General features: G+C 44.3%; 1 protein-coding gene across 1 annotated transcript in view; it reads right to left on the minus strand.

Moving 5' to 3' along the window:
• The window catches only part of LOC141071689 (cytochrome P450 2C20-like), a 48,876-nt gene that overhangs the window by 11,377 nt on the left and 11,063 nt on the right, over window positions 1–26,436 (minus strand). Inside the window, exons 2-5 of the mRNA XM_073559639.1 lie at window positions 12,170–12,332; window positions 11,031–11,180; window positions 2,082–2,242; window positions 582–758 (exon numbers count right to left, since the gene is read on the minus strand). Of these exons, the coding sequence (XP_073415740.1) occupies window positions 582–758; window positions 2,082–2,242; window positions 11,031–11,180; window positions 12,170–12,332 (651 nt within the window). The remainder of the gene's footprint in view (window positions 1–581; window positions 759–2,081; window positions 2,243–11,030; window positions 11,181–12,169; window positions 12,333–26,436) is intronic.

Below are 26,436 nucleotides of genomic sequence, written 5' to 3' on the forward strand. Positions count from 1 at the left end.
CTACCTGTTTCTGCTAAATTTAATTTCTCAGCATCTCTCCATTTATCACTTTCTACTGTATCTCATCCAAGTCCTGAATCTCACGGTCAAGACTGTCCTCAAACATCTCTCTCAGGCTAGGCTTTGACACTTTACTAGCAACTTTCCTTGCAATGACCTAGACTTCTCAAACTTGCTATTTCCTTAGGGTCTGCAGTTTGTCATCTGAGCTACACAGACTCCCCAGGCACTCCATGTGGTTACAGCCACACACCTATTATCTACCTGGTCACATCTAATTTTATAGCCTTTAGTCTCACATTGACATCCAGTGTTCACGAGTAACATTGCAGGTCTAATCCATATATTCAGCATTTTTGGAGTGTCAAGAAGTAAACAAAAGTTTTGGTGGTGGTATATTAAGTGGGTTTGAAGCCACACTCAGACTCTGAGGGAGCCTAAAGACTCCCCTGAATGCAAGACGGTATTCAATAATATTTCCACAAAATTGGTAAGACCAGATCTTTTGATGTTCTGACTTTAGTAAGACATCTGTAAGAATTGTGGATATCTACAGCTGAAGAAAAAAATGTTTTACATACCTCATCTATTTTATTTAGGAAGCAGTCCACAAAATCTCGGGGACAGTTAGCGTCACGTGTCAGAATGTGATTGTCTATGAGACCTCTGAGGAACGTCTGCAGCATGGCGGCATTCTGAAAGATCTTGTTGTGTTCTCCGGGGAGCCATCTCAGAATTTGAGGAAAAGCATTGTAAAGCTGTACAATGTGGACACACCACAGTAAGTCAAAGTTATGCTTTCTATCCCCAAGCGCAAAGTAATCTGCAACATGGAGTGCTAACAAAGTGCACAAGGTTGAGGTCCTTCACAAACCTGCTCCAAAGGAGAAAGTCCCCTAACAAACCTTTCCTTGACCCTCCAGTCAAACAGCAATAATACCCTTTTCCTGAGTATATTGAGAATTTAATTTGCATTCCCAACAATGACACTTTGTGGAAAACCAAAAAGAGCTATAGAATATTCAACCAGGATTATGGTCTCCAAAAATGTTCACAGATAAGCAAATGGGAAAGAGATCTAAAGAAATAATTTCCGATTGAAAGCTGGGAAAAGCTATTTCCTTGTCATACTCATCTAATCTTTGTGCCTCTCTTCATGAAACATTTTTTTTAAGATGTTTTCAAGGTGGTATTTAACCCCCAATAGATTGGCTAAAGCCTTTATGAATCTTACACCTGTTTGCTGGAGAGGGTGCGGAAATAAAGGAGACTTGATCCATATTTTCTGGTATTGCTTTAAAATCCAGAGTTTTGGAGTGAAATTTCCACTTTAATAATAAAAAAGTTACTAGTAGCAACATTATAATTACCCCACAATTAGTTCTTCTTTCTCTAGAAATAGAGCATATCAACTCAGAATATAGATTTATTCTAATACACATTTTCTCAGTGACTATAAATGCTATAGCTTTAAATTGGAAAAGAACTACCATTCCTACACTTCAAGATATAATAGAGAACTTGTCATTACACAATTCTTACGAACATAGATTAGCAATTGTTAATAGCACTTGGGAAAAATACTTATTTTACCTTTTTCCTTTGTCCCTCCTCTTCTCCCTTCCCCTCTCCTTTCTTTGCTTTTCCCTCCACACTATCCTTAAGGGTATCAAGATGTGTACATTAATACTAATCCCTACTTACCCTAATGTCTCCTTTTTGTAAATAGTTAAAATTTGTTAATAAAAATATATTTAAATAAAAAAATAATAGAATGATTGTGGATAGGTTGCCTCACCTAATTGATGCTTTGGGAGAACCCATCTTTCGTCCAGCATTTTGGACATCCACAAAGAGAACCTGCACCCAGGCGCGGACACATTGGTGCAACCCCAAAGGTGCCCAAGAGGTAAAGAAGCCCACATCCACATAGGTACATTACGGGGGTACAATATGACGAGCTAATCGACTGGAAAGAGCCACATGCTATTATTGCACAAAGACTGTCATGTCAGTTCTTAATACTGTAGGGTCATGGCAGGGAGTTCATTCATGCAGATGTTTCAATTTGCTCTTCTTACAAGGAAACCCCGCTTTCCCAGGAAGGTGAGGTTCTCATTAATCATTTTATGCAAGGTCTGGAAGGTTTTATCTTGTGTGTCAAACCGATCTCCAAACACGATGGAGCAGATCGCATTGGAAACAGCAGCAGTCACCTCAGGACTTGGATTAAAAGGTTTCCCTGGAGGATGAAGAACAAAAATCTGGGGATTAAAGCAAACACATACAAATAGTAAATGTAATGGTCAGGACATTGCGGGAGGATGACCACATGATCATTCATGTTTTGATTGCTTAGCAATAGTGTCCAAAATTGCTTATGTGGCGCCCCTGAGGCTCAGTCGCCACAGAGGTGCTGCACCTTCTCCTAAGGTGTAGTGCCCCACCAACTAGGTAAGTTGGGAACTCCTTTCCACACTCCAACATCTGCATCCCACACACAGGATAGTTCAGTAGGTCCACATAGCAGCTTCAGGCTGGGGTAGCAGAGCACCCTTCGTGGAACCCTGCTTCGTAACACGAGATGTGCTGGGAGGTGGGTGGAGTTAGTATAAAAGAGAGGGAAGGTTTAGAATTGCAGGTCAGTCTGGGGTTAGTCCCAGAGAAAGAGGAGTTCAGTTCTGAAGTTTGTTTTGAGTTCAGTTTAGAAGGAGTGCTGCAGCTGCCTCAGTGATCTGAGCCAGCTGGCACGAGAAAGAGAAGAGAAGGAGAAAGACGTAGACCTGCAACCTAAGCTTCCATAAGAGAGAAAAGGAACAGCGCGGAACGAAGGAGTAGGAGAACAGAGAGGAGTTGTGGGTTGGAAGAGGAACCCTGCCTATAGGTTCTCAGCGCAAGGCCGGGACCCGGTCCCCGAGGTAGTATGGACACTTATGGTTCTGCAGCAGACATCGGTGGAGTAGTTGGCTGTAAATGCACTACTCCCATCAAAGACTTGGGACACAGCAGCAACTGGATAGAGAGCCAGGACTTCTGAGAAGGGAGTCCCCGATAGAGGATACAGCTGTCTGTCATACAAGTAGAGTTGTTAGGAACATCTGACAGGAGGAACTTCAGAGTACCACGGTACTGGAGCTCTTCACACTAAAGGCGCAATAGAGGAGTCGTTCAAGAAAGGCACATGTTGGCGGAGTGTTGGAGAGGAGAACCCTGACTTGCCCGGGAGGTTGATTGAGTCTCTACCCCGGAGGACACGGCACGGAGGCAGGCACCAGTGGGTACCACGAACTGTGAGTAAAGCTTTGAAACTGCAAGCCCTGGTGTCCTCCATTCATTCGCCGCTAACACCTTCAGCACCGCTACTTCTGGGTACCAGCATCTATACCATTCTGCGCCTCTCCTCATCCATTGCACCCACACTGCCCTGGGACTACAGCTCCACCTGTGGGGAGCTATACCATCTTTGCTGCACCACACCATCAGTCCCAGTGGATCTGCATGCAGTGTTGGCTCAACATCTTATTTGCCAAACACCACGGGTAGTGTCACGAACTATCCATATAAACTATACTATGTCACTGCTGCTGTGACACATACCCCTGACACCGGCCCGGTACCGGGTACCCCGCTGCCCTGGGTGTGAGGGCGACCCACTTAAAATTTCATTTCCATGAGTTTTTTGGTGTGAATATTTCTCAATTAGTAAATTTTTGAAACAAATTCATCAAATCATTTGTGCCTTTTATTAAAGTTTTGTATTTTAGTTAGTTTCCTGATTACTACATCAATGTGGCTTTTTCAAATGTTTTAGACAGATCCACGAAATGAGACTTTATTTAAAAGTTGCAACTCCAGTCCCCTCCAGGGTGATTTTATGTGTTGTGCATTTTTGGCAACAGTTTGTGAAAATGTCCAGCTAAAAGTCGTAATACCAATTAAAGACAGAAAACAAAAAGACAATTTTGGGCTTTGTTCAAAAATTCATGAATCCTCTGCAGCATTTGTTTTAATTTAGCATAAAAAAAATCAGCGGAAGCCTACAAGTCAAAAGTAAAGAAAAATCCTACAACTGATGAAGCGAGCCCTTGTTGCCACCTCCTCAGAGCCTTAAGTTTTTTTTTGTTTGTTTTTCCGTTGATTGAGATGAATTAGTACCTTAGCTTTTATTGGTACTTTTTCTTTTTACAGCGTTCACCATGCAAGATATATTTTAATAGTATGGACTTTTATTAATGTGGCAATATCCACTTGTCCATTTATTTATTTTAGATTTTTTAGGGAAAAAAGGGGATTAGAATTATTGGAAAATATTTCTAATCTATTTTGCGTTCTCCAGTCCCTTCCACCACTCCAAGGAGACATGAATTTGCAGCTGTTCAATATGCTGCAATACTGAAGCATCATCTGTGCATCCCTTACCTCTACTAGGGGGTTTAATTTTTGAGATTTGGGACAGCCTCATCTGTGCCAGGTATGAAGCAGATTTAGTAAAAAATGGGGGGAGAAGCCAGCGCTGTTTGTGATCAGAACGCAGTACATAAAGTGCATATGCACATATTAATTTCTTACTGTATTTCAAAATGAGACATTTAGCAAAAAATTGATCAATCACAGATGAAGGGCAATACAGGCCCAGATACAGGTGCACAATTAAATAGAGCCCTGGGGCAGGGCTGGGCTGCTGTGTGTGCACAGCAGCCTAATCAATCACTTTGAATACATAAAAAACGGCGAACATAACCTAGCGCACACGGCAACCGTGGTGGTCAGTCACAAACCAACATCAAGTAAAAAAAGGGGGGAGAAGCCAGCGCTGCTTGTGGTCAGAACGCAATATGTTGTGATTCCCTTTCTGGCCTCCCTCTGGTTATTGCTGAAGGTAGTGGAGCTGGTCAGATTGACAGAGGGGTTGCAAGTTCGCTTTCTGGGCTCCCTCTGGTGGTTACTGGAGGTAATGGAGCTGATCTGATTAACAGAGGCTTGCCACCTTGATAATGAGGACGACGATTGGAGATCTGGGGTTTCAGATTGGGATTTAAGACAGCCGACTCCCTCTATCCCTGCTGGTGATTTTCTTCTGCCTCCTGAGGTCTGATGTTTCCAGCTCAGACCCTGCATGTTCAGCTATGTGTTCATTTGCTATTCTGTTTGCATTTGATCTGGTTTTGTCTATCTCAGTTTTGTGTGGGTCAGCCGGCTCCGGCTGGGGCTGTGCTGAATAACCATCCATATGTTACTGCTTGTGCCAGTTTGTTTTTGTCCCTGATTAGATTGGCCTCTGTTTTCTCTGCTTTCAGAATATACCAGAGTGTTGATATAGTGGGCAAAGTCGTGCGACTTCAGTGTTTTTTGCATCAGACGTGTTGGACTTTTTGCAGGGTTTTTTGCGTGATTGCAGACAGCGTCTTTCCTTTCTTGTCCTGTCTAGTCAGTGTGGGCCCCATCATTTGCTCAGTCTATTTTCCTGCCTGCATTTGTGTTTTCACCTAGTCTCACTGACAATATATGTTTGGGGGCTATCTATTCCTTTGAGGTCTGCTCTGGGGCAGTTTAGATTTCCCCTTTCTTGCTTTAGGCTTAGTTAGCTCTCCAGCTATGCCGAGGCGTCTGGGATCATCATAGGTACTCTCCATGGCTACTGCTAGTTGTGTGGATAGGATCAGGGGTCTGCAATCCGCTTAGTTACCAACCTCTCTGGTTTTCTGTGGCTTAGCTTGGGCTTGCTCTCCTCCTCGGTGACCCATTCATAACAGCAATACATAAAGTGCATATGCACAAATTAATTTCTAAATGTATTTCAAAATGAGACATTTAGCAAAAAATTGATCAATCATTTGAGCCACCCCGCCACGCCAATGCAATCTCATATGGGGCAATCCTACTCTACGTTTTTTATATTCGCTTGTGCCATTGCGGCCTCCTAAATGTATTAAAAAGAAGACTATATTAAATGCACACTGTACCTGAAGCGTTTCTGAATCACTCCCATGAAGCCAGAAAAGGTGAGCGCAGATAATGGCCAACCAGGTCCAGACAGACATTTCAGGTTTAACCTCCACACTCTCCTGACCAGCAATCACAGATGAAGGGCAATACAGGCCCAGATACAGGTGCACAATTAAATAGAACTCTGGGGCAGGGCTGGGATGCTGTGTGTGCACAGCAGCCTAATCAATCACATTGAATACAGAAAAAACGGCGAACATAACCCAGCGCGCACGGCAACCGTGGTGGTCAGCCACAAACCAACATCAAGTAAAAAAAGGGGAGAGAAGCCAGCGCTGCTTGTGGTCAGAACGCAGTACATAAACTGCATATGCACCTGTGTCTGGGCCTGTATCATCCTTCATCTGTGGTGCCTGAAATGTCTATATCCGGACCTGGTCAACCTTTATCTGCGCTCGCCTTTTCTGGCTCCATGGGAGTGATTCAGAAACGTTTCAGGTACAGTTTGGATTTAATGTGGTCTTGCTTTTAATACATTTAGGAGGCCATAATGGCACAGCGAATATAAAAAACGTAGAGCAGGACTGCCCCATATAAGAATTCCATGGGGTGGCTCAAATAATTGATACATTTTTTGCTAAATGTCTCATTTTGAAATACAATTAGAAATCAATATGTGCATGTGCACTTTATGTATTTCGTTCTGACCACAAGCAGCGCTGGCTTCTCCCCTTTTTTTATATGAAGCAGATTTAACTCCTCTGGAAAGAGGTTAACCCCTTTCTGACATCAGACGTACTATCCCGTCCATGGGACACGGGCCCCTATGCCCATGGACGGGATAGTACGTCTAGTGCGATCTGCGGCGCCCACGTGGTGAGCGCCGCTGATCGCGGCCGGGTGTCAGCTGATTATCACAGCTGACACCCGGCACAATGTGTCAGGGGCGGTTACGGACTGCCCCCGACACGTTAACCCCTTGCACACCGCGATCAAACATGAAACGCACCCCCCCAAAAGAAATTCATGAAACACTGGTTTTTGTTCATTCTGCGTCCCAAAAATCAGAATAAAAAGCGATCAAAAAATGTAACATGCCCAAAAATGGTACCAATAAAAACGTCAACTCGTCCCGCAAAAAATAAGACTTCACATGACTCGGTGGGTCAAAATACGGAAAAATTATAGCTCTCAATATATGGTGATGCAAAAACTATTTTTACAATAAAAAGCGTCTTTTAGCGTATGACAGCTGCCAAACATAAAAACCCGCTATAAATAGTAAATCAAACCCCCCGTTATCACCCCCTTAGTTAGGGAAAAATAATAAAATTAAAAGAAAATGTATTTATTTCCATTTTCCCATTAGGGTTAGGTCTAGGGTTAGGGCTAGGACTAGGGTTAGGGCTAGGGCTAGGCCTAGGGTTAAGGCTAGGGTTAGGGCTGAGATTAGGGTTAGGTGTGTGTTGGGGTTAGGGTTGGAGTTATAATTGGGGGTTTCCACTGTTTGGGCACATCAGGTGCTCTCCAAATGCAACATGGCGTCTGATCTCAATTCCAGCCAATTCTGAGTTGAAAAAGTCAAATGGTGCTCCTTCCAAGCTCTGCCATGCGCCCAAACAGTGTTTTTCCCCCACATGTAGGTTATCAGCCTACTCAGGACAAATTGCAAAACAACTTTTGGGGTCCAATTTCTCCTGTTACCCTTAGGAAAATAAAAAATTGGGGGCAAAAATATCATTTTTGTGGAAAAAAATGATTTTTTTTATTTTCACGTCCGGGTGTTATAAACTTCTGTGAAGCACTTGGGGGTTCAGAGTGCTCACCACACATCTAGATAAGTTCCGTGGGGGGTCTAGTGTCCAAAATGGGGACACTTGTGGGGAGTTTCAATAGTTTAGGTACATCAGGGGCTCTCCAAACGCACATGACACCCGCAGACCATTCCATCAAAGTCTGCATTCCAAAACGTCACTACTTCCCATCCGAGCCCCGACGTGTGTCCATACAGTAGTTTTCTCCCACATATGGGGTGTCAGCATACTCAGGACAAATTGGATAACAACTTTGGGGGTTCAATTTCTCCTGTTACCCTTGGGAAAATAAAAAAATTGTGGACTAATTGATCATGTTTGTGGAAAAAATACAATTTTTTTATTTTCATGCCCGGGCATATAAACTTCTGTGAAGCCCTTGGGGGTTCAAAGTGCTCACCACACATCTAGATAAGTTCCGTGGGGGGTCTAGTGTCCAAAATGGGGTCATTTGTGGGGAGTTTCAATAGTTTAGGTACATCAGGGGCTCTCCAAACGCACATGACACCCGCAGACCATTCCATCTAAGTCTGCATTCCAAAACATCACTACTTCCCTTCCGAGCCCCGACGTGTGCCCCTACAGTAGTTTTCTCCCACATATGGGGTGTCAGCGTACTCAGGACAAATTGGACAACAACTTTTGGGGTTCAATTTATCCTGTTACCCTTGGGAAAATAAAAAAATTGGGGACTAATTGATCATGTTTGTGGAAAAAATACAATTTTTTTATTTTCATGCCCGGGCATTATAAACTTCTGTAAAGCCCTTGAGGGTTCAAAGTGCTCACCACACATCTAGATAAGTTCCTTAGGGGGTCTAATTTCCAAAATGGGGTCATTTGTGGGGGGGTTTCCACTGTTTAGGTACATTAGAGGCTCTCCAAAGGCAACATGACACCCGCAGACCATTCCATCAAAGTCTGCATTCCAAAACGTCACTACTTCCCTTCCGAGCCCCGACATGTGCCCATACAGTAGTTTTTTCCCACATATGGGGTATCATTGTACTCAGGACAAATTGGACAACAACTTTTGGGGTCCAATTTCTCCTGGTACCCTTGGGAAAATAAAAAAAATTGGTGACTAAAAGATCATTTTTGTGGAAAAAATATGAATTTTTTATTTTCACGCCCGGGCGTTATAAACTTCTGTGAAGCACTGGGGGGTTCAAAGTGCTCACCACACATCTAGATAAGTTCCTTGGGGGGTCTAGTTTCCAAAATGGTGTCATTTGTGGGGGGTTTCCACTGTTTTGGTACATCAGGGGTTTTCCAATCGCAACATGGTGTCCAATCTCAATTCCAGCCAAAAACGTCAAATGGCGCTGCTTCCCTTCCGAGCTCTGCCATGCACCCAAATAGTGGTTTACCATGTGGGGTATCAGCGTACTCAGGACAAATTGCTCAATAACTTTTAGGGTCCTGTTACCCTTGGGAAAATAAAAATTGGGGGTGAAAAGATCATTTTTGTGGAAAAAATATGATTTTTTAATTGTACCGCTGTACGTTATAAACTTCTCTGAAGCCCTTGTGGTTTCAAAGTTCTCACCACATATCTAGATAAGTTCCTTGGGGGGTCTAGTTTCCAAAATGGGGTCACTTGTGGGGGGTTTCCACTGTTGCGGTACATCAGGGGCTCTCCAAACGTGACATGGCGTCCGATCTGAATTCCAGCCAATTTTGCATTGAAAAAGTCAAACGGCGCTCCTTCCCTTCTGAGCTCTGCCATGTGCCGAAACAGTGGTTCCCCCCACATATCAGGTATCAGCGTCCTTAGGACAAATTGCACAATAGCTTTTGCAGTCCAATTTCTCCTGTTACCCTTGGTAAAATAAAAAAAATTGAACCTGAAGTATTTTTTTTGTGAAAAAAAGTTAGATGTTCATTTTTTTTTTAAATATTCAAAAAATTCCTGTGACGCACCTAAAGGGTTAATAAACTTCTTGAATGTGGTTTTGAGCACCTTAAGGGGTGCAGTTTTTAGAATAGTGTCACTTTTGGGTATTTTCTATCATATAGACACCCTGCAAAGTGGCTTCAAATGTGATCTGGTCCGTAAAAATAAAATGGTGTTGCAAAAATGAGAAATCGCTGGTCAATTTTTAACCCTTATAACTTCCTAACAAAAAAAAATTTTGGTTCCAAAATTGTGCTGATGTAAAGTAAACATGTGGGAAATGTTAGTTATCAAGTTTTTTGTGTGCCGTATCTCTGTGATTTAAGGGCATAAAAATTCAAAGTTGGAAAATTGCGAAATTTTAAAAATTTTCGCCAAATTTCTGGTTTTTTTCACAAATAAACGCAAGTTATTTGAATGAAATTTTACCACTATCATGAAGTACAATATGTCACGAGAAAACAATGTCAGAATCACCGGGATCCATGGAAGCGTTCCAGAGTTATGACCTCATAAAGGGACAGTGGTCAGAATTGTAAAAATTGGCCCGGTCATGAACGTGCAAACCACCCTTGGGGGTGAAGGGGTTAAAGGGGTTTTCTGGTCTTGGAAAACTTCTTTCCCCAAGCTGCCATTTGTTTTAATCTCTGCTGCTCCCTGCTTTTTGGCAATGCTGACATCAAAACAACAGCACTGCAGCCAACCTGCAAAATTAAGCAGCTCGTTCCATCAACTTAGGCAGAGCCAACAAGCTCAGTTATTAGCTCCAGTGATGTCGACGTGACGGTACGTAAGTGCTTCCAACAATAGCAGGCACTGGGAGCATTGTCTGAGACTCGATGTTGGACCTGGGCATGGTAAATAAAGAATTGCAAATTTCAAGGGTTTTCTGAAAAGACCTTTAAACTGTAAGTTGGGGGAGATAGCCAACGAGCCACATTTTAGTTCTCTATATTAGATCATAAGGCCATTAGTTATTCCACCACTTTGCCATGGATCAAATCAAATACTAGTAAGAAGTAGGCTCGACATAGTCATTGAGCCAGTGTCCATTTAGGACTGTTGGGGGCAACTACAAAAGCATTTTAGCACTCAAAAGTGGGTAAAGAACACATTTCATGACCCTTTTTTGGGGAGCCTATCTTCTTTTGAAATCAAGAGACTGACACTATTTTGTTTGGAAGGCAGAACCTCCGAGATAATAGGAGTCTAAAGGTTGTTGTGGTCATGCCACTGCCTGGCGGTTTCTACGCTTGACCCCCTGCCTTGCATGGTATCCAGTGAATTGTATCAGGGGTTTTGACCCTCTCACAACATTCTAGTCTTTCTGGAAAAAGCTTGATGTTGCCATGAAAAAGTAGAAAATACTTTACCGTTGTGTTCCTTGAAGAATTCAACCAAAAACTTGGCCTCCTCGATCATTCTTTCTTCAATGCTCTTCTTGCCCATCCCAAAATTCTTCAAGGTGGCCATGGAGAACCTTCTTTGGTGGAACCAGTGCGGCCCATTGGAAAATACCAAACCTAAAAGGTACGCAAAAAAATAATAATACAAAATTAGGATTAAAGGACAATTATCAGTTTCTGGAATGGTTTGCAGTCAATATCGCCGACATTTCACCTAGCGAGACCGACTCTAAGGCCCCGATTCATTATTGTAGTTTACAATTTTTAATTTGTTCTATATTAGTGACTTCAGTATTTGCACTTCATTCTTTATAAATGATTTGTGCTATTTTTTCAGTTTTCCTCTTACATTTTTTATGTTACCTAAACAACTTTGCTTATCCAAATATTTGAGTTATGTTTGCACTGCACTTTTTTGCAGATTTTATTTTTGTGCATGAAAAACGCCAAATGTTGGCAGCATACATTATGCAGTTTTATGCTTTTTCCATGTGTTTTTAATGCCTTTTTGTGCATTCAGTTACAATACTGACTAAATTACTTCAATTTATTTTTTAATTAAACGTGGTTTAAAAAAAGAAAAAAACAATAGAGCTCAAAAACCGTAAGTAAAAAAAAACAAAACGTGTGAATGATATTTTAAAAGTTGTATTAAATTTGCCACTACTGTAAAACAATGCTTTTTTCCACGTATGGAAAAAAAAAACACAAAGATGCCACATGTGAGCAAGAATTTAGATAGATTTATGATATGAGACTTTTTAATATCGCATTTGTTTTTGGCGCATGTCACGTCAGTTGCCAGAAAAAGTGTGAAAAACAGAAAAAAAAAAGAACATTTTTTCTTTTGGGCAAAATTCATTATACCCCTTGCGGCAACTAAAACCACATGACGAAAAAAGTGCCTAGACCAAAAAAAAAAGAAAAAAGCAAATGATGAATAGGGCCATAAGTTTCTCAGTATACGATCACTATGAATGATGAAACAATTTGCTGCCTAGGTCAGAGGTTTCACCATCATAAGATCTTCTACCATCATTTTGAACCACCTTGATATGTTTTCAAGACGTGATTTTCACAAATGATCAATGCTAAAGAGTTTTCACCTTTTTTCCGAGCAATTCTTTCTAAAACTGGCAAAATCGCTCTCCCACTAAAATCATCCGCCTGACCCACCAGGGCCTCCTTCAGTGTATCGTAGCCATACAGAACCACAATCGGCTTCCAACCAAAGAAGATGGTGTAGACGCTCCCATACTTCTCTCCGAGCTGAAACGACACCAAAATAACAAAAGGTGATGGTCGCTGCCAGCTCGCCAATTACGGATTGACTACTACAACTCTCAATGGAGACACCCGACTCTGTAAACAGGGTACAAGTAATAGTGGGTAGTAATATTTCCGAACTTCTGATCACACAAGTTTTTACGAGAGGCTGGGAGCTGACATCAGTGCGCCCATCGCCGGTGTATGACGTCACTGTCATGAGCCGCCTGCGTTGGGCGCACTAACATCAGGCATAGTGACCTCACCGGACCTGAAGGAAGTGGACGCCGAGATCACAGGCAGAGAAGAACTTAGAAGAATATTTCTTTTTTTCTCTTCTTTTATGCATGTGGCTTGATATTGGACCAGAGACATAGGGGGGCTCAGCTGGATTGTCAGGCTGCTGGATGGAGGATCAGGCTGCTGGATGGAGGGTCAGGGTGCTAGATTACTGTACTATAATTTACTTTTTAAAATACAGTTTTCTATAGGGGGAACTAAAGAGGGTCCCTGTTACTGTGCAGGGCGGCACTATGTTGTTTTTTTTGTATTCACCGTGTATAAGTTGGGGAATGTGCTCTAGAAGTGATCAGCTGTTGATAACCCTGTCTTATTTTCTGCAGAGACGAGTCCTGGCTGGAAGAAGTGATGTCAGTCTGTACTGGATGAAGGACTTCAACTAGAGACCCACTGGTAAGTCATTGTATTACATGTACACTGAAACTATATACTAGGTACAGAGCTCCTGTGTATAATGTCACTGGTGATCACTGTATTACCTGTACACTATACTGTATATAGCATATACTGAGCTCCTGTATATAATGACGCTAATGATCACTATGTTACCTGTACACTATATATAGTATATATCAGGGGTGGGCAATTCATTTTCCCGAGGGGCCACATGAAAGACCATGACTGTTGTGGAGGGCCGAACCAATAGCTTGAAATTAATTCTACTCAATATTAATTTATTAATATTAATTGTATCACTTAATATTGAGCAGAATTAAGTATGCTGACACCCCCTATATATCTTTAAACCCCCCACAGCCCCTTATATACAGCATGAGCCTCACATAGCCTACTACATATGCGGCATAAGCCCCACACAGCCTCCCCCATATGCGGCATGAGCCCCACACAGCCTCCCTATATACAGCATGAGCCCCCACAGCCTCCCCATGTACAGCTTGAGAGCATGTACAGCATTAGCCCCACACAGCCTCCCCTTGTACAGCATGAGGTCCCACACAGCCTCCCCATATACTGTATGAGCCCCACACAGCCTTCTTATATACATCATGAGCCCTACAGTCTCTCCACATACTGAATGAGGCCCCACACAGCCTCCCATATACTGCATGAGGCCCCCACAGCCCCCCATATACTCATTGAGCCCCACACAGCCTCCCCATATATTGCATGAGCCCCACATGGCCTCCCTATATACTGCATGAGCCCCACACAGCCTTCCCATATACTGCACGACAGCATACAACCTTCCCATAGCCTCCCCATGTGCAGCATGTCACCCCATAGCCTCCCCATGTGCTGCATGTCACCCCATAGCCTCCCCATATGCTGCATGTCACCCCCATAGAATGCCCATGTGCTGCATGTCACCCCCATAGAATCTCCATGTGCTGTAAAAAAAACCCCATAGAATCCCCATGTTCACCCCCATAGAATCCCAATATTCACCCCCATAGAATCCCCATGTTCACTTCCATAGAATCCCCATGTTCACTTCCATAGAAACCCTATGTTCACCCCCATAGAATCCCCATGTTCACCCCCATAGAATCTCCATGTCCACCCCCATAAAATCTCCATGTCCACCCCCATAGAATCTCCATGTCCACCCCCATACAATTCCCATGTTCACCCCCATAGTATCCCCATGTTCATCGCCATAATCATACACATGAAAAAAACAAAACAAAAACCCCACCACACCTAGGTCCAGTTTCGCACCGCTCAGCTTCTCCTTCTGCCTCCGGAGCGATGACTCTCCGGCGGTACAAATACTTATTTTCCACCATTATTTGCAAAATAAATCTTGCCAAATCAGACAAGGTGATTTTCTGGATTTGTTTTCACATTTTGACTCTCATAGTTGTGTTCTACCTATGATGTCAATTACAGGCCTCTCTCATCTTTTTAAGTGGGAGAACTTGCACAGTTGGTGGCTAACTAAATACTTTTTTTCCCCAATGTATTCAGTCACTATGTGGTTTGGTCACGGTGTGGTGATATTTCTTCCCTGTATGTGATGTTATTAATTTTTGTATAGGGAATGGTGTTGTGTATGGCTGTCATTTGTTCTTTCTGATATTAATGAGGAGACGATTCTTTCTTTCCATTTGTGATTAAATACGTGGAACAAAAAAAAGTGGTTTGGTACCGTGTTAGCCAGTAGAAAAAAATATATAAAGTGCTCGAAACAAGATGCACTTACAGGGGTTCTCTTGTGAAAACAAGTAATCACCTCTCTACAGGACAAGTGAGAACTTATTGATTGGTGGGGGTCTGTGTTGTGAACACTTTAGACCTGACTTCTGAGTTTGGGCTCCCTCTGGCGGTTGCTGCGGGTAATGGAGTTGGTCGGGTTGACAGAAGTCAATCACCTGAAGATGATGATTGGAAGCCAGGTGTTACAGACTGAGAAGACTTAAGTCAGCAAGCTTCCTTCAGTTGTTGCTGGTGATTTGGTTTTCTTCCTGTGCATTTTGAAGTCCGCTTGCCCCCTGCTTGGTCCTGCATCATTCAGATAAGTTATTTGTTTGCTGGAATCTTTTTGCATTTGATCCAGTTTTTTTCCTTTCTCTGCTTTCAGCTTTGCTGTGTAGGTTCAGCATTGTTCCCTGCTGGGACCAGTGATGGACCCCGTTCCATATGCCACAGCTTATGTCAGTCTGTTCAACATTGCTAGTCCCCTGTTGTATCAGTATCTTTTGCTTTGCTTCCAGTTCACACCAGAATGCCGATCTAGTGGGGGAGAGGTGTGTGGCCTTAGTATTTTTGCATATCAGACGTGTTAGATTTTTCTTAGGGTTTTTTGCATGATTGCAGACAGTATCCTTTCCTGTCCTGTTCTATCTAGACAGTTTGGGCCCCATCATTTGCTTAATCTATTTTCTGCATGTGTTTGTGCCTCATTTTGTCTCACTGGCAATATATGTTTTGGGGCTATCCCTTTGGGGTTCTACTCCGGGGCAGTTTAGCTTTCCCCTTTCTTACTTCAGGCTTAGTTAACTCTTTGGCTGTGCCCATTCATCTAGGGCATCGTAGGTACGTCCCACGGCTAATTCTAGTTGTGTTGTTAGTTTTAGGTCTGCAATCCGCTTAGTTACCAACCTTTCTGGTTTTCTGGTTGTCTAGCTTATTCCCCGGCTGTCCTCCCCGGTGACCTAGTCATAACAGGTATGACTGCTGGGTTTCGCACCAATTGGCTGAATGTAGAGCTTTTATCCCCATTAGACTGTAGTGGCATGTACAACTTTACCACTGATCCATTCATTCCCTCAGTGGCTGTGAGCGCTGCTCTTATTTTTTCTTGAAGCCCCACAGACAATCAATGGAGCAGCGGTCAGACATCTCACCTGCCGCTCCATTTTAAAATGGGGATAAAAGTGTCCTGTTAGGGATAAAACTTTCCAATTCTTCCGATTTGTGCAGTTTCCAATGGCGGACCCAAACAATCAAAAAGTTATACCTATCCTGTGTAACCCATGGATCAGTGTGTTTTAACCAAATAAGCCCTTTAATGCAAACTACCGTAACTTCATATTTTAGTTATGGTGGAGCACAGTAGATGTGCAGGAACCACTTGTGTTTTACAGTCGAAATACAATACACTATAACGGGGATAACGGCTTACAGGTATTTGAATATAGCTGTATGGTGGACCGCTAGGGTCAATTCTCCCTGTAGGCCCCGGATATCTCAGTTCAACGCTGTATTGACATTTTTGGGTAAAATCACAAATATGTTGGTAGTTGGCAACCCACAGGAACACAATGTCTCCCTGAATTATGGATATATCATATTCATGTGTATTGTGTATGGAATGCTTGAAGAGTGTTCAGCAAGGTGACCGCCATATCGTTTCTTTAGGAGGTTCCTGAGGGAACATATCACCCAAAGCAGAATTGAGGACTAAAAAACTGGATTAGAATCACATCTAATCTAATATAAGCTGTCCCTCTCTTACCTCTGTGGCGGAAGGAGTGAGGAGTCTGCTAAGACCCTTTATAATATGTCATTTACCGAATATCAGTGTCAGTCCCCAGGAGAAGCAAGGATCTGTCCCCATTTCCCGTGGTGTTTTCCTCCACCAGGAGCTCTCATGGATCCAATTCTTAAGACATATCTGTATTTTATCCTTTTGGTTTTGGGGTGAGCTGAGCTCACTGTCGGCCTATAGAGATAGGTGAGTGACTGAGTGAGTGAAAAGCGAAGTCTCCCTTTACAGTAGCATCCGAGGCACGCGAGTTGCGATCGAGTGGTGTTCGTGACAAATTATGGCAGCAGTAATGTTGGTCTGATAGACTCTATAAATACCTGCACGGTGGTTCTATATCTTTTTTGCCCTTTTTCCCTACTAAGAGTAATGACAGCACGTTTATCCAGCTCTTTCATCACCTTGTGCAGCTCGCTTTATCTGACAGGTTCCCACCCGCTACACCAGCCCACGTCTGTGCTCTCAAGTTACAATTGAGAGAGTCGGTTTTTAGAAAATGTCATCTTTCTTCCCCATGTAGCCTAAACTTCTTCGGGGACCTGCAGTACTTCTCAAACTATAAGGTGGTCCCTATCACCAAGGGTGAGGCATCAGCGAATCACAGGGATAGGCTGCAAAATCTGTTGGCACCAAGCTCTGGTTTAGCAACATCATGGATTCCTTGACCAAAAAGGGTAGGGCACAGGCATCGCCTATTCTGGATAGTATGGCACTATACAAAAAAACTAAAGTTTGAGAAGCCGTGGTCTTGTGTTAAAAAACATTTATGAAGTGCATTGGACGACCACCAAATCCTCAGATATGCACAAGAATATTTAGAGTTGCAGCACATATGTTGGTAGGGAGTCACTCAAATTTATTATTGTGTTGCCCTGCAAAAAAATGTCTGATTAGGAAGACTGGACCCAACCATTATACATTGGTTGCCTTGGAGTGAGGGGCCTAGAGGACATCCAGTGGGTATGGAAAATTATTCAGACCACTTTAAATTTTTCACTTTGTTTCATTTCATGACCATGTGATATTTGAGTTTTTCTTTTTAAATAAATTTGCAAACATTTCTTCATTTCTGTTTTTTCCAGTTAAGGATACAGAGGGTAGATTAATAAGAAAAAAATGATTTTTTTTTTAATTTACCAAATGGCTGCAATGAAACAGAGTGAAACATTTAAAGGGGTCGGATTACTTTCCGTACCGAATGTTTGGGTTTAAGCTGCACTTTATGTGTAAGACCCTGTGCAGACACATACATAAGATCAGACAGGATTCTTACATTACAGATAGGGCCATGGTCTTGTCTGGCCTTGCGGCCCTGTATTCCTCTGCAGTGGGATATTTTTTTTTTTTTTTAATCAATAAAGTGAATTTTCAATGACCTATCCGCTGCGTAAAAATCCAAATGGTGCAGAGATGCTACAAAATCTGGCTGCAAATCAGACCCATGTGAACGTACCCCTAGGTTCATGGTTTTAATGAAATGTCACCTACAACACTAGTATTGTGGTACGCGGCAGATTTTCCAACGAGAAAACTCAGGCAGAATATCCACAGCATATCCGATGACATACTGCTCAGCTCAACTGACCGCTGTAACCAATCACAGGCCTCAGCGGACCTGCGGCTGGTGACCATGGAGCTCCCTGCATTGAATCCGAGTGGCTTCTCTTAGTTTTTTTTTTTTTTTTGCAGCTCCAAGATCCTGGAGAACTTTTCTTTTTGTCCAGACAACCCCTTTAAAGGCTTCTCGTTGGCCCCTTGGCCAAACATGTCAAATCATCCGGAAATCTCAAGTCTCCCATTTTTCAGATCCCCTTACTCAATCATAAGAACAAGGTTTTTCATCCTGCAGGGATACTGGGAAAGTCACTATTGTGTCCAAGACATGCAAGAGTTAGGCTGTGTGCACACGCTGCGGATTGCTCTGCGGAATTTTCCGCTCGGATTTGATGAAAACCGCAGGTAAATCCGCAGGTCAAAAGACCTGCGGTTTATCTGCAGTTTTTCTCCGGTTTAGCCTACGGTTTTCCCCTGCGGTTTGACACCTGTAGGTGCCAAACCGCTGCAGAATCCGCACAAAGAATTGACATGCTGTGGTTTTGAAACCGCAGCAAATCCACGCGGAAAAATCCGCAGTGTCTGCACTGCGGTTTTCATTTTACATAGGTTACAATGGTACTGTACACGGCAGCAAAACCTGCTGCGGATCCACAGGACCAAAACCGCTGCGGATTCGCAGCAGAATCCGCAGCGTGTGCACACACCCTAACATGTGTAGTAGAGAGTCTCCTGACAGACTGAAATCAGACAAGCTGAATAAACCAATTCTTCCACAGACGCGATTGCTGTAGTCAAAGGAACAGTCTGGACAGCCAGGAGCATCTTTATTACCTCAAGATATAAGTGAGAGCTACAGCACCGGACTCATCCCCCTCCATCCACCCACTGCATGAGCAAGAAACAGTTAGGCCGGAGTCACACTAACCTGCGCAAAAAACGCTCCGTATTTTACATGCGTAATACGGATGAATGACCCCTAAACAGTGCTCCGTAGGTCATCCGTAAGCAAGGTGTGGTCGCGTATTTTGCGCATGTGTGCATCCGTATGTAATCCGTGTGGCATCCGTATGCAATCTGTATGGCGAGATTTTCTCGCAGCCTTGCAAAATGGACATTTAACGGTTTTCTGGCCTGCAAACAATTTAAATCATTAGCCTGCACCCTATTTAGACACTCAGAGACAGGTGGCTGCCTACATTCTGTACATTTGTCACCTTGCTTTCACGAGGTGTGTTGGTGTTCTTTGTGCAGCATGGCAGAGGGTCTGACATTCAATACAACAGAGCAGGTTCTCTTTACCTGGCTTTTGTCACTGCGCTTTGGCCAACCATATCCTGTGATAGTGGATCCGCGGAGGTGGAGACGCATGTGGGTACATCCACTTTTGAGGCAACGACTCACAAGAGGTAATTTTGACCGCCTCTATTCGTCTCTGCGGGAGCATCCGGAGAAATTTTACCAGTATTGTCGAATGAGCATTTCCACATTTGATCGCCTCTTGGAGACAGTGCGCCCTGGGATCACCTTTCAGGACACTATGATGCGCAAAGCCATATCTGCAGAGGAGCGACTTCTACTCACAATACGGTATGTACTACACAACCACATTCTCTATGTTCATAATGTGTGTGTTAATTTTTGTTTTTTGGCCTTCTTGGACAAAGTTTAATACCCTCAACTTACTCAAAATATGTTTCACCTGACACAGCAGAATGTTACATATAATATGTCCTGCATATCACTTAGTCATTGTGCCACCAAATATGTGTGTGTTGTTCTCTCTCATTTCCTAACAAGTTTGGTCGGCATGTAACTGATTTTTTTTTACTTTAGCCATTCTAAAATGTACTATTTCTGTTGTTCTACAGCTTCCTGTCCACTGGCCTGTCTTATGCCGCCCTCCACCATGAGTTTCTCATTGGAAAGTCAACCATTTCAGGCATAGTGAGGTCTACATGTGCACAAATCTGGACAAGACTCCATCAGGTGGTCCTACCCGAGCCCAGAATGGAAGACTGGTTAAGGATTTCAAGGGACTTTGAGGAGGACTGCCAGTTTCCAAATTGTATTGGGGCCCTGGATGGCAAACATATCAGGGTGCGTAAGCCGCCGAACTCAGGCTCCCAATTCTTCAATTATAAACAATACTTTTCTGTTGTATTGTTGGCTCTGGTAGACCCTCAATACAAGTTTATAATTGTTGACATTGGGGCCTATGGAAGGACGGGAGACTCTAGAGTCTTCAATACTTCCATAATGGGTCGGCGGCTACGCACCAACCAGTTGGATCTACCACCACCACGCCAGCTACCAGGCTCCCCCGAAAAATCAGTCCCTTATGTCCTTGTGGCAGATGAGGCCTTTCAGTTATCACGCAATGTCATGAGGCCATATCCCCGGCGCAACCTTGACCACAGGCGCAGAATTTTTAACTTGCGCCTATCACGTGCTAGGCGACTGGTGGAGTGTTCCTTTGGGATTCTTTGTGCCAAATGGCGGGTACTCCAGTCTGCCATTCAGTTGAGTGAGCAAAATGTGAATGAAGTTGTCAAAGCCTGTGTTGTTCTGCATAACTTCACCAGGATACATGATTGTTCCTCCTCTGATGGTGTTGTGCGTAGGCCGGACAATGTGCGCAGGGTGAGACCACCTATCATCCCTCAACGTAGACCGCTCTCTGGCCTCAAAGTGCGTGATATATTCACGAATTACTTTATCTCACCTGAGGGGGCAACTTCTTGGCAAGAGAATGCTGTGTCTATGTTATAATTTGTTTCTTTAAAAGTGTGTCTAAATATATATTACTCAAGCCTTTATGATTCTATGACTGTTTCATTGCATTGGTTGGTGTCTGTTAGTATGTTGTGAGGGATTGTGAAAAATCACACAGAGACGTTAACTAGAGTAGACAAATTTTTAGTTTTGCCTTTTTTTTTTTTGTTTTGCTTAAAGGCAAACATAATTTTGCCATAAACACAAATTTGGCAATGGCCAAAATGACCCTTTGGGCCTTCTTTAACTTGGTGTAACATTAATATTACAGAAAAAAACTGCAACAAACATTATGCAATAACAACATTGCTGCATGCCTACATTAACCTTGATTAGGCAACAAAGGGTGAGCTCCATCACCTACATAAAGTCAATAAGATAACACTCACATTTCCTCATAATGTTATCCAATCATAGAAAGATTCCACCATGACAGGCAAGGCTACCTCACATCTTTCACACAGATATTACCTGTCTGTAGAACAGACAATATTTAAGCATGCTATACTGGAAAGGATGAAAATACAAAAATCACTTGTTAAGACATAGAGAGAGCGTGATATTCTGAATGCTGTTCGCCTCAAATTGTTTTACTAGAGATTGTTAACAACAAAGTTGACTACTTAACTAAAGGCAAGCACGCCTTTCCTATGCGTTAGCAAGTGACTAGTGTATTTTCATCCTTTCATGTAACAGTATAGCGCATTTAAATATTGTCTTTTATACACACATGTAATATCTGTATGAAAGGCGTGAGGTAGTGTTGCCTGTCATGATGGATTGTTTCATATGTTTGGAAAACATTGTTTAAAGATGTGAGTGTTAAATTATGTTCTAAATGTTGGTGATGGAGAACACCTGTTTTTTGGTCTAGATTAGAAGCACCAGTTACATGTCACTGGACATCTCCAAACTTTTGAATCATAAATCCTCATATGTAGGGGAAGGGGAACGTGGAGGACCAGCCTGTGGGTGCTGCTGGACATTGTGAGCAACATCGCCCTGTGTGGGGCCATACTGTTGCCCATGATGCTGTAGTTGTCCAGCCTCCTGGGCCTGTTGGGCATACTGGCCAGAGTAATGATGATGGTGAGGGGCTTCTTGTTGGCTCTGGTAGGCCCGTGGCTCATACCCACCAAGATAGCCAGATCGTCCCCAACCAGGTTGGGACCAGCCTCCAACACTGGGTGGGTACAAGTGGCCATATTGGTGGGGTTGGCTTGAGGAAGACATTTGGGGCTGCGGAATAGAAGGATGGGTAGGGGGGGGAAGGGGTTGAGGTGTTGGCCCACGTATTAGGGGCTGTTCAGACCCTGCTTGACCAAGCATCTGTGTTGATGGCCTCATGCGCATTAAATTTCTTGGTGAGAGCTGCCACCTCTCCAGAAATTCAAACACCTCATATGGGGTATTGGGGGGGTGCTTGCATCAAGCAGGATCTGAATACATCCCCTAATACGGAGCCTGACCTCACGGGTAAGGGCACGGAGATAAAGGGTGAGGCTACGTGCATAGGCCTCCTCACCATCATCTGTAGTGACTCTGGACAAGTAATTCAGCACCCCTGTGTCCACATTGGTCCTGCTCTCTTGAATGGTGACCTGGCGCCTTCTTCTTATTCACCGTGATGCTAGAGCAGCCTGTGGGGAGGGCCTGATCTGGGCAGTTGGGCTGCTGCTCAAGTTGCCCGGCTCTTCCAGGATGGGTGAGTTTGCAGCAGCAGACCGTCCTGGTGGTGTGTTGTGTAGGGCAGCCATTGTGTGTTCTGGTGATGCCTCCTCTTCAGCCATCCTTCTTGTAGGGGGAGAAGATGGGCCAGCCACCTCATCCCCTACAGGATCTATAATGGGCTCTGCCTCTGAGGCCGTTCCTCGATCCGTAAGGTTGGATTGAGTTCTGTTATGAAATAGAACAGAGGCAAAAATACATCAATATTTTTGTCCCTGTAAAGTATTTGTGTAATGTTTTTGTGTCATGTTTAGTGTTGAGCATTCCGATACCGCAAGTATCGGGTATCGGCCGATATTAGCTGTATCGGAATTCCGATACTTAGTTCCGATACTTTTTTCATATCGAATACCGGAATCGGAAGTTCCCATAATGCTAGGAGCCCGCTCGATTTGATTCAGCCAATGGGGATCCTCAGAAGTGTGGGCACATCCTGTTAGGCATGTAGGCATGTTAACTACTGGCATGGCTGTGATTGGCTGCTGAAATGATGTCATGATGCACTATAAAAACCGCTGCAGCCGCCATTTCTGGTTACTCTGCTGTGAATTCAGTTAGGGACAGGCTGCTGTTGAAGACTGTGAGGGACAGTTAGAAATAGCGATTCTCAAAACACATATAGTGCTTAACCCAGGCTACATAAACCACCACTGTAGCTTGCTTTTCCCTAGCAGCGCTGTTTTCACAGCTGTCTGCAAGGGCTGTGTGAGTGCAGACCCACGCTGTGTAGTGTGTCCTGCAGGCACGTCTGCTTGTAGGCCGCCCAGCGTGTGTCTCTGCCTCATACACATTTTTCTTTTATTGCTGCTTTTTTTTTCTCCTGTATAGTGTTCTTCCATACGTATCCATATACGTTGGTTGCAAACACTAAAGGAGTGGACAGCGGAGCCTTTCAGCAGCCTTTCAGTGCTATAGCCCATTTCTCTGCACTGTTTTTGGCTGTCTTATAGGTCTCTCTGTGTGTGAGTGCAGCTCACGTTGCAGTGTGTTCTACAGCCACCGCTAGCTGTAGTCCGCTCAGCGTGCGTCACTGCCTCATACATAGTCCTTTTTTTGCAGCTAATTTAGCCAGATTTTTGCTCCTATATTAGTGTGCTTCCAACCGCATCCATTGTCATTGGTTGGTTGCAAACACTATATAGGATTAGATAGAGGAGCCTTTTTGCTGGCTTGTGCCCTTCAGGGCCAGCCAGACTAGTATCACCCTATTTTTTGGAGCCTCATCAATTGCATTGTAGGTTAGCTTCCTGCATTGTAATCGCTCCAAAAAGTTTGTGATACTATAGCTTTCAAACTTTGGTCACATCCTTTTCTTCCCCCCCCCCCCCCCAAAAAAAAAGGAAATAAAGTTCACCAAACACTCCACTTTACAGTTGTCTAGGCCACATTAGATCATATTAAAGTGTAGTACACACACTCTTAGCCAAATTAGTGTTTCTTATACTGGTTAGCAGGTGTTCAGGAATAAGAACACTAAGCCACCCCTTTTTTACTTTTCTGCCTATCTTTATCAGTCTACCAAGATGAAGAAGGCAGGGAGTAAGGCACGTGGTCGTGGCCGTGGAGTTTCAGCAGGGAGAGGACGGGGGGATTCAGCAGGGAGAGGACGTGGGGATTCGGTGTCTGCTGCGGCCACCAGTGACCCGGCATCCCCCACTTTTACCAGGCAACAGTCCTTCATGCGCAGCTTCGTAGGACCTCGCCGTACCCCACTGCTGCGTGACGAACAAATTGAAGCCGTTGTCGGATGGATGGTAGCTAACGCATCCACTTCAATGACTTCCGCATCCTCCCAAGGCCAGAGCACTGAAGAGCAACCATCTGTCTCTTCACCACCTGCCAAATTGCCCAGGCAGTCTGAGAGCCCTGGACAGGAGCCATCTCAATCTTTACTTCTGTTCTCAGAATCTGTTGGCTTGGAAAGAGGTGGCCAGCCAAGCAGCATTCTAGAGCGTGAAGAAGAGGGAGTATGCAGTGATGCGCAACTGCTTTGTCCCTCTGAATCTGAAGAGGCGGGTGGGCCAGTGCCTATTGTCAGCACACCTCATTGCTCATCTGATGATGATGAGACTCAGTTGCCAATTTCTGGTGCGTACAGTGCTGGCGAGACAACCCAGGACCAGCCGGTGCTTGAAGAGGGGAGTGGAGATGATGAGGTCCTTGACCCATCATGGCGTCAGCCACAGGAAGGTGGTGGGAGCAGCTCTGAGGAAGAGATTCCCCGAACGGCCAAAAGAGGAGGGAGAGGGCGGGGGCAGACTTGGTTGCCTGTAGCCTCCACTTTGGCACCCGTGAGGAGCAATCCTCTTCCAAAACACAAAACGGGCGCTCCCAGGACTTGCAGTGCGTGGTCTTTTTTTGACACAGTTGCAGATGACATTTGCTTTGTCAAATGCAAGCTGTGTCATCAGAAAGTGAAACGAGGGAAAAATGTGACCAACCTCAATACCACAAATATGTGGAAACATGTGCGTACCAAGCACGAGGTGGAGTTACACAGACACACTGAAGATGTAGGCCAACCTTCAGCAGCACCTACCACCTCTTCAGCTCGTGTTGGGGCCTCTTCCTCCAGCTCACACACAGCTGGTTCGGCTTCCTCACTGGAACGCCATGGAAGAACCACTGCCACTGTTGTCCAGAGACCCAGTGAAATTCCACCCACTGAACCACGTTCGCAGTCATCAGCACACTCCCAGGCCACTCACGAGCAATCGGTAGCACAGGCATGGGAGAAAAAGCGGCCATACTCGGCAAACCATCCCCGAGCACTGGCTCTGAATGCCGGCATTGCCAAACTACTGGCCCTTGAGATGCTGTCATTCAGGCTGGTGGAGACTGACACCTTCCGGAACTTTATGTCATCGGCAGTTCCACAATACAATGTGCCCAGCCGCTTTTATTTCAGCAGGCAAGCCGTCCCTGCCCTGCAAAAGCATGTGGAGGGAAAAATTAAAAATGCGCTACTAAATGCTGTCAGTAGCAAGGTCCACCTGACCACCGATGCGTGGACCAGTAGCCATGGACAGGGACGATACCTTTCCCTCACTGCCCATTGGGTCAATGTTGTGGAGCCGGGTACAGATCTGGAGAGTGGCTCTGTACGTATTCTGCCAACTCCAAGGATTGCAGGAATGCAGTCTGTACATATTGAGTCCTCCTCCTACTCTAGTTCCTCGGAATCAGCACTGCGTGAGCCTGTTAGGCCAGATATGAGCACAGGTGTGGCCAAACGTCAACAGGCCATCCTTAAATTAATTTCTTTGGGGAATCGGAGCCACACAGCACAGGAGCTCTGGAATGCCATCAAGCAGGAGAGCGATGTGTGGTTTGTGCCAGCGAATCTCCAGCCAGGTTTGGTAGTGAGTGACAATGGCCGAAATCTAGTGGCAGCTCTGGGCCTAGGCAACCTCACTCACATACCATGTCTGGCACACGTGCTCAATTTGGTCGTGCAGAGCTTTCTGAGGGACTATCCGGATCTTGATGCACTGCTGCACAAGGTTCGCCTAGAGTGTGCTCACTTGCGGCGTTCCAGCATGGCAAGATCGCGCATTGCATCTCTGCAACGACGATTCCGCCTGCCAGAACATCGCATCATATGTGACCTCCCCACCAGGTGGAATTCACCGTTACATATGTTGGAGCAGTTGTGTGAGCAGCAGGCAGCAGTAATGGAGTACCAGCTGCATCAGGCGCAAACAAGTCGCACTGTGCGCCGGACACACTTCACCACCACTGAGTGGGCCACTATGAGGGACATCTGCCAAGTTTTGCGTGCCTTCGATGACTCCACGCGGA

Source organism: Dendrobates tinctorius, unplaced genomic scaffold (genome assembly GCF_039654945.1).
Source record: "Dendrobates tinctorius isolate UK_male_01 unplaced genomic scaffold, ASM3965494v1 ptg000014l, whole genome shotgun sequence".
Lineage (NCBI taxonomy): Eukaryota > Metazoa > Chordata > Amphibia > Anura > Dendrobatidae > Dendrobates > Dendrobates tinctorius.